Source organism: Apium graveolens, chromosome 4, assembly GCF_009905375.1.
Source record: "Apium graveolens cultivar Ventura chromosome 4, ASM990537v1, whole genome shotgun sequence".
Taxonomy (NCBI): Eukaryota; Viridiplantae; Streptophyta; class Magnoliopsida; order Apiales; family Apiaceae; genus Apium; species Apium graveolens.
The window spans coordinates 221759770-221772534 of NC_133650.1; the positions used below are offsets into that span (position 1 = coordinate 221759770).

Sequence of the window (12765 nt, forward strand, 5' to 3'; positions counted from 1 at the left end):
GTCTTAGCATTGAACGATAGCCATATCATTGTTGCATAAGTGCATAAATTAAATTTAACCTAAACCAGTCTTTGTGGAAACGAACTAAAAAGAATTCTATATTACTTGCGAACGCATATACTTGCGTGTAAATTTAGCGCGTGTTTTCGTCCTAACAATTATAGGTTCATAAGTTGCAGCTCTAGTTCTTGTTTCTCAATTTCTAGTTTCTAATTCACTTTTGATAATCTTTCCTTCAGTTGCAACCACCATGCTTGTGTGAATGTGAAACATTTACATACTCAACTTTTTAACAGTTTCTTTATATTGTAAGGCATTCAAAATAATGGTAGTTAGGATAGGTACCTCGGACTTTGATGCATATGATTTTCCTTCCTTTAACGTCATGGGAGCATAGTTTTCATATTCTTCACTATTATCTTCATCATCTGTGTCATCCAAACTCTTTCCCTCAGCAAAATAAGTTTTTTCTTGTTTCTTCTTCAGAAGTGCTTCATACTTAGCCTCAAACTCCAAGTATGCCTTATCTTTCTTCACATTCTTTGGCTTTTTGCATTTTATGTCAAAGTGGCCAACCTCATCACAGTTATAGCATTTAATCTTAGACCTGTCCATAGATCCTAATTCATAACCACTTTTGCTAGTTGTATTTGTCTGAGTTTTTCCCTTTCAGTTGTTGTTGTAGGATGTTTGACCTTTACCCTTGAAATACCTGGCTTTTGACTCTAATGTTTAAAAACTTCCTTTCTAGGTAGGCCATAGACTGGTCCATTTCATCCAACTCATCAAGGGTGTAATAATCATCCTCTTCCAACTTCAGAATGACTTGCTTTTGAAGGTTGTATAACGTCAGTCTGAGATTCAGTTTCATTTTCAATTATTTTGATCATTAGCTATCAAGGCACTTGACACATCCACAACATATCCTTGACTTAGCTTTAATGATTATATCTACATCATCTCCAGCTCATAGGTCTTAATAATACCATATAAAAACTCCAGTTATTCTCCCTAGATCTCTCTCTTCTCTAATTATAGAGATATTGTATTATATATGGTCAGGAAAAGTGAGCAAGAATTTCACGTTAACCTTCTCACCTTCATAGAACTTGTCATGCAGCTACAAGTCATTTATCAATTTGTTGAAAACCTCAATAATTCTTTCTTTAGGTTTAGCCATGAAACTTTTATATTGTGAGATCAGAATTCTACTCTGGTTTGATCTCACTTCCTCAGTACCTTCACACAGAATCTCTATCTTCTCCTAAATTTGCTTGGCTGACTCACAGTTGATAATTTTGTTATACATGACATTATCAAGAGATTCAATTAGAATGAGTTGCAAGCTACTGTCAAGTAAAACTTTCTTATTTCTGATTCTGTGTATATAGATAGATCTTTAGGAACATAGTGACCAGGAATGACTACATCACCTTCAGTTACTTCAGGTACCATTATCATAGGAATGATGGGTCCATGCTTGAGAATTTCAAGATATAGTGGATGAGCCATCATGATGAAAAACATCATCTTCTTTTTCCATAGAATGTAGTTTAATTTTTCAAAGACAGGGATCTTGATACCGCTAAGTTTTTGCGCACTCACACTTCCAAGATCTAATCTGTCAATCAAGTTTAGTAGTTCATGCATGCGCTCACCAATGTACATCTCCAGGATGTAGCATCTTACGGTATCTGAAGGGTTCTCTTGGTGGACTTGGCTTTCAGATTTAGTTATGATACCACTTGTTAGGTATGAAATGCATACGGGGGGTGAATGTGTTTTCTTGATTTTACTTTAAAAAAAACTATGTTTGACTGTTTTCAAGATAATTAAGTTAAAAGTGTTTGTGGCTACTTGAACTCGACAAACTAAATATTTATAGTGATAATCAAATAACTGTAAAGACAGAAACACAATTATCAAAACTCACTTGATTTATTAAAATCAAATTAGTTGTGCCACACATATGTGTTCTTGAATAACAAGAACTTAACTACTTCTCTTGAGAGAATACAAGATTTCTAGATCTGTTTTTGTTACTTCTGAACTAAGGACCCGTGACAAGTTTTATAAATCAACATGCACATTTTACAAAACTAGCACTAAAATAGACTAACACATTGTTTAAAGTTCTTTTGTCTATACCATTTTAAGTGGAGCAAATCTGCATATAATCTTCTAGGTATGTGACCGTCCTTTGTCCAGTTCATCTTGGCCCTTGATCTTGAACTCCTCAAGCTACATTTGTGAACTTTCCATTTTAGTGATAAAAGTGTGTGTTAACTGATAATATTGAATCTTCAATTTGGTTGTATTCTATAATTTTAGCTATTATCGAACTGCATTACTGTATAGAAATGTCTCATATTGACATGTAGAATGACTTATCCAAATCTCCATTTCTCTACAAGTGTGGTGACTTGTCGATATCTCCACTTCTCTACATGTAGTTTGACTTGTTGATATCTCTGGTTCTCTACATGCACTTTAACTTGTCGATATCTCCATTTCTCTATATGTAGTTTGACTTGTTGATATGTCCACTTCTCTACAAGTGTTATGACTTGTCGATATCTCCACTTCTCTATATGCAGTTTAACTTGTCGATATCTCCAGTTCTCTACATGTAGTTTGACTTCTCTACAAGTACAGTGACATCTCTACAGGTACAATGACTTCTCTATAAGCTTATCTGACTTCTCGATAGACTTCTTGATATAACTTAATATGTGACTTATTGGCATTTGACTTAAAATATTTTTCAATCCATAACATTATTCTTCATCAAGCAGTTTATCTTCATTCTGAGGCATGATCAGGCTTAAACTTCTTTCAGAGATTTATTCCTAACTTGTTGGCTGTTTATTAAAAAAAATACTTCAGTCTAGTTTATGTGAACATTTTTACAGACTCAAAAAATATTATTACAAAATACATAAAATTACAAGTCAACTAAATTTCAGAATTGTCAGTGTAACTTAGTCTTGTTATGTAAAGGCATGTTTTACACAACAACTCTCAAAGTTTCACAAGTCTTGAAGATTCAATTTTCTTTATCAGAGGCCCAACTTTGCACAATTAGTGACATGACTATACTTGTTGGAAAATGTCACATATTGACTTTCCATGTCTTAGAAAATATTCTAATAACCTTGAGTTCGAGATCCTTTATTCGATTAGTACAATTCTTCAAATAATAAATTTATTTCTCCATCCATGTTGTCTTGACGCGTAATGCCTTGCTCTGTTTCACAAATGACTAATATTGATTTAGATAACTATATTTTCTTTATAATTCTATTTAAAAGTATGAAACCAAATTGATTTGATTGTTAATAATTGAAAATAGAGCTTTATTCATATCATTTGAATGTGTATTTATAATAATTAGGCATATTCAAATTTTAAAATAATAGAACCATAAAATATATTTAAAATAAATAGGTACGTGGATAAAGTAGATAAATCCTAAAAATATGTGTTCATCGAAAAACTTGATTAATTTTAATTAAATAATAATTTAATATAATAAGACAATTAAAATATTTATAAAAACAAACATGTCGAAAAAAATATTTAATTAGGTAAATGTAAGCAAAAAAATTAAGGGTGTTACCAAAAAATAAGTATCATACTGATCGACTACCAAATTTTTAATATTTTGATACTTATACTATAATATAGATATAGATATATTATATGGAGATGTGGAGGGTTATAATGGTAATTTTAGTAAAACACCTAATAGAATTAGGGTTATGAATCTTTACTCTTGCCACTGTATATATACATGAAATGTATCTCATTCTCAATAAATTTAATAGGGAGAAAGTAGTAGCCGCTGTAGAGGAAAGAGAAGAGAGAGGGGAGACGGAGGAAGTGAGGGAGTGAGAGAGAGGGAGGAATAGACTGTGCAGTATTTCTTGTTACATATTATAAGAAGATTCTCAAGCAATCGTTTGGATATTGTAGAGACACAAATCGTGCAAGCTGGATATGTTGGAATTCTTAGGTCTTTCATTCTCCACTTCAATCAAATGGTGAGATTTTGATCCTTCGAATTAACGATTTGTGCATAAATCCTCGAAAATGATTTTAGGATTCGAGTTATATATTAACTTTTTGCCGCGTTTATGTGTCAATAACTTCCCTCTTTTCACTCGTTATCTCTACCATTAACACTACCATAAATAAGAATTATACAGTCTCTAAAATTAGCGTGTATTATTGTTAGTGATTATTGTCAAAATATTTCAATTTTACTCGATTTGTTGACCAATCTTTCAATATTATACCCCCAAAAGGCAAGCATCTCGATTTTATCTGATTCGATTTGATATGCCATAATCTTGTTTTGTGTAAACAAAATCAAAAGTCGATCTTGATCCAAATTATAATTCTTGTCATGTGAGTATGTGTGTGTATCAATTTATATTTTGATTAGATTAGGGTGTATGATAACCTGAATCAATCATGTTTGATTCTAGATTATCTATATGTATTCAGATTCGATCTACATATCATTTGATAACCTATTGTTGCACAATAAGATTAATATGATTTCATATGAATTGTTTCCTTGGTACGAATATATCTTATAATAATAAGAGCTCTAAATTAATACATAATAAATTTTAAAAAAGTCATGTATCATTTTTTTTGTTTCACTTATTAGTTTACTGAAAATTTAAATTGCAATAAATAATGAAGAATGTGCTCCAAAAAGAAGAGAAAATTAAGTGGTGTAAGAGAACAAAGAGGTGTTCAACTTTTGGAACCAATACCTAGTCATGAAGGTCACAAAAATTTGAATGCGATAGCAGGAAGTGAACCGTGTGGCGCACAAGAACCCAGTGGCGCACAAATTCTGGAACTAATGCGTCCAGGGAACGGGCTTCATTTCAGGTTGGAGATGATCTAAAATTATTGTCTAAAATTGTTAAGAAGCATCACTTCTGGTATAGGTGCAAGTTTTTGAAAATTTATAATAAATATTTAAAAGTTTAGTTCAACAATATATGAAGAATAAATAGGGTCATATCAAATTAGATTTACATAAAGAATAATTTTCTTAAAATGATTAATGTTAAATCATCAATATCTGATGTTGAATCATGCACTTGAGTTCTTGGATGGTCACAACTTTCTGAACTCTAGTCACAAATTAAAATATTTTTTTTACATTATCCTGTATGCATCATATGATAACAATTATCGAGGCTACTAAATTAGTTCATTCCTTTTTAACATGAAAGTAGTTCATAACCCTAATTCTATTAGTATATATACAGTGGCAAGAGTTGTCTGATCTATTACCATTAAGAAGAGGCTCATCTTGGAAGTAACGGTGAACATTAATTTTGATAAAGCCTTATATACGACACAGACATAGTTAGGGAGTCTATATATAATGAGCCCCGGGAAGATAAAAAAGGTTCCAGAAAAATTCTTAATAACTAGAAGGCTAGCACATTGCTCTATACTGAAAAAACATTAATACCTCAATTTATTCTTTATTAGAACCGGAAACCTATTAAGCCGTACCTTTCATTATTCACCAAATCTCATTTACCCAAAATTCTTTAATTTAGAGAAAACCCAACCTCTTGACTCAGGGTAATAATATAACTCTGTTTTCTCTATTCCTTGTTAATTTATGTACAGAGCTATAAATAAAAACTGATATGCGGTTAAAAAAATTAGCACTATGAGAAAATCATATTTTTTTTCATACTCGATCCTACACACGCAAGAGAATTTGCATCACCATTTAGAGTCCTACATATTTTGACCAAATTAAATTTTATCTATTGAGATAAGGCCTCAAATCTTTCATCCAGTAGGCATGGTTGAATTAGAGAAATATTTCTTACCATAACCATGTCCACCAACTCTTGACAATCAGTATGAATTGTGATTTTGTAATTTTCCCACTCGCTGGAACTCGACTTTTCTAGAAGAAAAAACAATCATATTCACATTCAATTATTGATTTGGATGATATTGGACCCAAGAAAACGAAAATCAAATTACCTACTTCATCTCTAAGATTAATATGGATAGAAAATACATCTCAAAGACACATTAAATGTCACATTAATTACACTTGAGCTTCTTGTCTGAAGTTCATCATAGACAGACATGTCTGGTCCGAGCTCGTAGCAGACTCAAGATGGCCCATGTAGACAAGGCCCATCAGCAGATGTCGTCAAGATCCACAAACACAAGTTGTTCATGCACTAGGCCCAATATGGCTGGAAAAACAGAGACATGTGTCCTAAACGAACGCAAAGTCCTACACAGAAGGTTCTGGAGTCCCTTCCCTTAAGCGATTCCTAATCACCATCTAAGTTGGAGACTTGTCCACCAAGTCTTCTAACACAAGTCTAATCCTACACTTGCCTCTATATAAAGGGCTCTACCCCTCAACCTAAAACTACGTTTTTGGCTTGATTCTCTACTACATAGAGATACATAGGCATCTTGCAAGAACTGATAGTCCTGAACGCGAGAGCAGTCATTAAAGCTCGCAGCTCACAAACCCTATAATTAATTACTAACGCACTCTAGTTATTATTCCACAACATTTGGCACCGTCTGTGGAAAGACTACAACAACCATGGTGAACATACGGAGCAGAAACAATAGTGGAACAGACACACATGTCCCGTCACGAACAATCGCATCAGTGGTGGAAATACCACTACACTCAATTTATGCCTCCACCCAAGGAGGAACCCTGGTAGGGGCAACTGAGGCTCAGCCATAAGAGACGAATCCCCCGGCTCATCAAGGGACGAATCCTCAATTTTAGCAGCTACATGCACCTGTGAACCCTCAACCCGTTGGGTATGAGTACTCGACGATCGTGACTACTAACCCCCCTTACGGGATGCCTCTATACCCCGAGACTAGAGGAAGTGGACACTTTAATCGGAGTGAAGCACAAGGGCGGACTCCCTAATATATACGTGGCTTGGCTCCTATTCCAGAGGATCAAGAATACTCCGGACATCATTCTGATAGAGATTCTGAATCATCGGATGATGAGGTTTCTCCAACAAGGAGGCGTGCTGGTAAAGAGCCGATGCCTAGTACCAACCTGCGGCCCATGAGCACTCAAGGGACGAATACCCAAGATGTCAAAGAGAGGATCAGGGCTGATTAAGCTGAGATCCAAAGGATGAAGTGCGACCTGGAGACGCACCTGACCCCAAGACCCCCACTTGCTCCAAGGAGGATAGATCTTCCTCCAATCATAGACCTGGATGGTCCAATACCAAGAGGGGTTGTTGCCCCAAGGGCCGATCCAAGTGCTCTTATGCCCCTAGGAGATCCTGATGATCCAAACCCACCATTCACTAATGAGATATGAATGCCCGCATCTCAAGGAAGTTCAAGATGCCCACCATCAAAGCATACGATGTACTGGCGACCCTGCTAATCATGTCAGAACGTTCACTAACGCCCTGTTGCTACAGCCCGTGAATGACGCTATCAAGTGTCGGGCCTTTCCTAAAACCCTATCGGGTATGGCTCAAAGGAGGTTCAGTCGTCTGCCCCCAAACTCTATTGGATCTTTCAAGGACTTGAGCTAAGCTTTTACCAAGCAGTTTATAAGTGGAAGAATACACGAGAAGGGTTCGGCCTCTCTCATGGGCATAGTTCAAGGAGCAAAGGAGTCCCTGAGAGAATATCTGAATCGATTTACAAAGTAGGCTTTAAAGGTCCCTAATCTTGATGATAAGGTAGCTATGATAGCCCTACAACAAGGAACTAGAGACGAGTTCTTTAAGATTTCCCTGGCTAAGCGCCCTCCCGAGAATGCTACAGCTCCAGGATAGGGCCGGAAAGTATATCAAGGTGGAGGAAAGTATGAAGAAGACAGTTGCGAGTAATGAACCCGCTGGAAACAAGAAGCGGAAGACGAATCAGGAGTACGATGCCAAGGACAAGTATCCTCGATATAGCAAAAGCTTTGACTCCTGCTCTTCTAAGAAGAATCAGCAACTAAGGTTCACTGAATATGCGAGGTTGAACGCTCCAAGGAGACAAATCCTTATGGAAATTGAGAAGGACAAAGAGTTCAACTGGCTGAAGCCACTAAAGGGAGACCTCGAGAAAAGAGACAAGAGTCGATATTGCAGGTTCCACAAAGATGTTGGTCATGATACTAAAGATTGTAGGCAACTTAAGGATGAGATTGAGTATTTAATCCGAAGAGGAAAATTCGGACATTTCACCAAGGGTGAAGAGGCAGGAGGCCAAAAAAGAGACAATGACCGAAGATATGGCGATCAAAGGGGTAATCACAGAGATCGCAACCCTTAGCCCCGAGGGCCAATAATCAATATAATCTCAGGAGGTCCTACAACAACTAGTACTACAATGAACTATCGAAAAGTTTATACAATAGAGGTGATGAGCATAGTTGGAGAACCATCTAAGCATTCTAAGTCACGGATGACGTTGGAATTTGGTGACCCAGACCTTGAAGGTTTGAAATTTACTCAGGATGATCCTTTGGTTATCACTTCGATAATTGGAAATTGCCCTATTATGAGGGTCCTAGTGGACAATGGAGCTTCCGTGGATATTCTTTTCCTTGACACATTCATAAGGATGGGCTACAATAATTCTCAACTAACTCCATCTAACGCACCCATTTACGGATTTAACCACGTGGAATGCAAAGTTGAAGGAGCAATACAACTTTCTGTGACTATCATGGAAGAGACCAAGGAGGCCACACAGATGTTGAACTTTCAGGTTGTTAAGGCAACCTCTACTTACAATGCTATCATGGGTAGGACATGGATCCATGCGTTTAAGGTTGTGCCCTCAATTTACCACATGGTACTGAAGTTCCCAACTAGGAATGGTGTTGGAGAAGCGAAAGGAGATCAGAAAATGGCCCGCGGTTGCTATATTGCAGCACTTAGGCCTGATGGAACCGGAGGGCAGGTCCTCCTCATAGAAGACATGAATGTTCGCGAGAATGACGAACTGAGAGGGAAGCCAGCATAGGACTTGGGTCATAATTCCCCTAGACTCTTTAGACCCGGAGAAGGTCACGTTTATTGGAGAATCTCTGGACAATCCCTTGAAAGGCCAACTGACAACTTTTTTACAAAAAAACAGTGATATATTTGCTTGGACAACTGCTGATATGTCTGGGATTGACCCGAACTTTATAACTCATAGGTTAAACATCGATCTGACTCGGAAGGATGTAAAGCAGAAGAAGAGAACTTATTCCCCTGATAGGCTAGAATCCATTAAACAGGAGGTCGAGAAGCTCCTAATAGTTGGATTCATTAAGAAAGTGCAATTCCCTAAATGATTGGCCAACCCCGTTATAGTTAAGAAAAACAATGGGAAGTGGATGATGTGCATTTACTTCACTAACTTGAATGATGCTTGTCATAAGGACTGTTACCCCTTACCAAGAATTGATACCCTGATCGACACCATTGCTTGACACAAGAAGCTAAGTTTTATGGATGGCTTCAGTGGTTATAATAAGATTAAAATGCATAAGGAAGACACCCCCAAGGTATCTTTTATAACTGATTTTGGAGTCTTTTGTTATCTTGTTACGGATTTTGGACTTAAGAATGCAGGAGCTACTTACCAAAGGTTGGTAAATAAGATAGTTTCCCATCTAATTGGGAAGACGGTGGAGGTCTATGTTGATGACCTGTTAATCAAAAGCCTAAGCAGGGTTGATCATATTAGTCACCTCGAAGAGGCATTTGAAGTGTTGAGGCACCACAAGATGATGTTAAACCCCACCAAGTGTGCTTTTGGTGTTGGGTCTGGAAAATTTTTGGGTTACATGGTCTCTACGAGGGGAATAGAGGCCAACTGCGATAAGATCAAAGAAATCCTGGATATAGAGCCACCACGCTCCATCAAGGACGTCTAAAAGTTGACAGGAAGAATTGCAGCTCTAGGGAGGTTCATCTCCAAGTCTGGAGACAAGTGCCTCCCCTTTTCCAGAACCCTTAAGAAGGTGAAGAATTTTGAATGGACAACTGAGATCCAAGAGGCCTTTGAAAACCTAAAGAAGTACATGACTGAAGCCCCGTTATTGGCCAAACCAAGTCCGGAGGACACCCTTTATCTGTACCTGGTGGTATCTGAACATGCCATGAGTACAGTCCTCGTGAAGGAAGAATAGAAACTCCAGAAGCCTATATACTATGTAAGCAAGGTGCTCCATAGAGCAGAGTTGAATTAATCCACCACGGAGAAATTCACGCTTGCTCTCATTACAGCCTCGAGGAAGTTGAGACCATACTTCCAGGCTTACAAGATTGAAGTCCTGACGGACCAACCCTTGAGAAACATTCTTCATAGCCCAAAGGTCAGTGGAAGGCTCAGTAAGTGGGCAATTGAGTTAGGAGAATTTGACATAAAGTACAAGCCTCGAACGGCCATCAAGGCTTAGGCCTTAGCAGACTTCGTAGTCGAATGCACCATTAACGACCAAAAAGTCGGGGGACAAGAGATAGTAACCCCAGATAGAGGAGAGAAGGAGAAGGATAAAGAAACGACCCTGAAAGAGTATTGCGTTCTCCATTTTGATGGGGCGTTCAAAAAAAATCTAGTGGTGCAGGCCAAGTTTTGCAAAGTCCCGATGGGTTTATGATTGAGTATGCTTTGAAGTTGGACTTCCCAGCTACGAACAACGAAGCAGAATATGAAGCATTGATAACTGGCTTAGGCTTGGCTCGAGACGTGAGGGCCAAAAACCTGAAGGGCTATGGAGAATAAAGACTTGTGGTTGCTCAAGTTAATGGAGCGTTTGGGGCCAAAGATGATACTATGGCCAAATACATGAGAGTCATAAAAGGAATACTGACTCAATTTGATGAATGGTATGCAGAATATATTTCGAGAGAGGAGAACACTACGGCGGATGCCTTGTCCCAGTTTGCCTCGTCTGAAATCGAAAACTATCCTAGAAGTATCTATTTCCAGCACCTGAAGACCCCTACTATTTATGTCATAAATCTGATATCACCGGTTGATGTGACAAGCTGTTGGATAGACCCGATCAAGACCCACCTAAAGATTGGGTAGCTCTCTGACGATGCCCAGGAGGCACGCAAGCTGTAGGTTAGAGCATTGAGATATTCATTGATTGAAGGCCTTCTCTACAAAAGGTTCTTTGTTATTTTGTACCTGAAGTGTTTGAAACCTCTTGAAGTAGAGGAGGCACTTAAAGAATCCCATGAAGGGATTTGTAAACAAAACTTGGGGACAGGGCCCTCGCTCACAAGATAACGCTGTTGGGATTCTACTGGCCAACTATGCTAGTCGATGCAGAGGCTTATGTGAAGAAATGTGACAGGTGCTAGAGGCACGCTCCAATAGTACGATAGCCCCTAGAGAGGCTTATATTTATCAGCACACCCATCCCTTTTACAATGTGGGGAATGGATATACTTGGACCATTTCATGTAGCATCGGGACAGAGGAAGTTCATTGTGGTAGGCATAGACTACTTCACGAAGTGGATTGAGGCTAAGGCACTAGCCAAGATAACCACCAAGCAAATTGCCCAATCCTTCTGGGAGAATGTGATATGCCGATTTGGGATCCCACGCATCCGTGTCACGGATAATGGGCAATAATTTGATAATGCAGAATACAGAGAGTACTGCGATGATAACAATATAGAGCTTCGCTTCACCTCGGTAACTCACCCACAAGCAAACGGGCAGGAGAAAATTGCTAACAAAATCATCCTTGAAGGACTTAAGAAAAGGTTGAACGCTCAAGGAACAATTTTGTAGATGAGTTGTTGCTTATACTATAGGTATATCGTACCACCTGCAAAGTAACTACTGAAGCTACCCCGTTTATGCTGGCTTATGGAGCCGAGGTCGTGGTGCCCCTCGATATCACTCATGGATCCCCTAGTACAAAGCTAATGATCCAGAGACCAACGAAGAAGGCATGAGGCTCGCTCTCGATCTCATTGACGAGGTCAGAGATGATGCCAACACCCGCAATGTAGAGCATCAACAAAAAGCCTCCCTCTATTACAATAGAAGGGTTAAAGAAAGGTTCTTTCAGCCAGGAGATTTAGTTCTAAGGAAGATTGAGGCATCAGGAGTCGGGGAAAGAGGAAAGCTAGCCCCTAACTAGGAAGGACATTATAAGGTCAGAAAGATATTAGGACGAGGATCCTACAATTTGGAGACCCAGAACAGTGATGAAGTGCCCTGCACTTGGCACGCTTCAAACCTAAAGAATGCAGGTCCCGAAGGACCAAATGCCAAAAATAAAAGACAAATATGTAATGAAATCAAATGAAGTGCATAAATAAAGATCCTGAAGGATCACGAGTTAAGTCCCGAAGGACCAATAGGTTACAAACCAATATAGTTCGAATAAATAAGTTCTAAAAATAAAGCCACATGTGGCAACCAAAGCCATGCAAGGCCATATCAGTCACTCATCAGAAGAACTCTCATCTTCCTCATCATTCACCGCTCCCTGGCCATCTTCCTCATCACCCTCCTCTTCCTCATCCGAACTAGCCTCGGAGGATGAATTGTTGTTCCTTGCTACCGGCTCCCTGATCTTCCCGTAAAAGGCTGCTGGGGCCTTACCCTTAGAACCGGAACCTCCACGATTGGAACTAGATTGAGACCGCATATTGGGAGTCCCGGACACAGACCCGGAGGCCTGCCTGGAAGGGTCCATAATAGGTAGTGACCAAGGGAAAGATAGGATACTCGGGTCGAC

General features: G+C 38.6%; 1 protein-coding gene across 1 annotated transcript; it reads left to right on the forward strand.

The window, feature by feature from the left end:
• The first annotated feature begins 8064 nt into the window (after positions 1-8064).
• LOC141719378 (uncharacterized) lies at positions 8065-9030 on the forward strand. Its single transcript, XM_074521750.1, has 2 exons — positions 8065-8308; positions 8420-9030. Exons 1-2 carry the CDS (start codon positions 8065-8067, stop codon positions 9028-9030), a joined length of 855 nt encoding a protein of 284 aa, XP_074377851.1.
• Positions 9031-12765: the final 3735 nt, after the last annotated feature.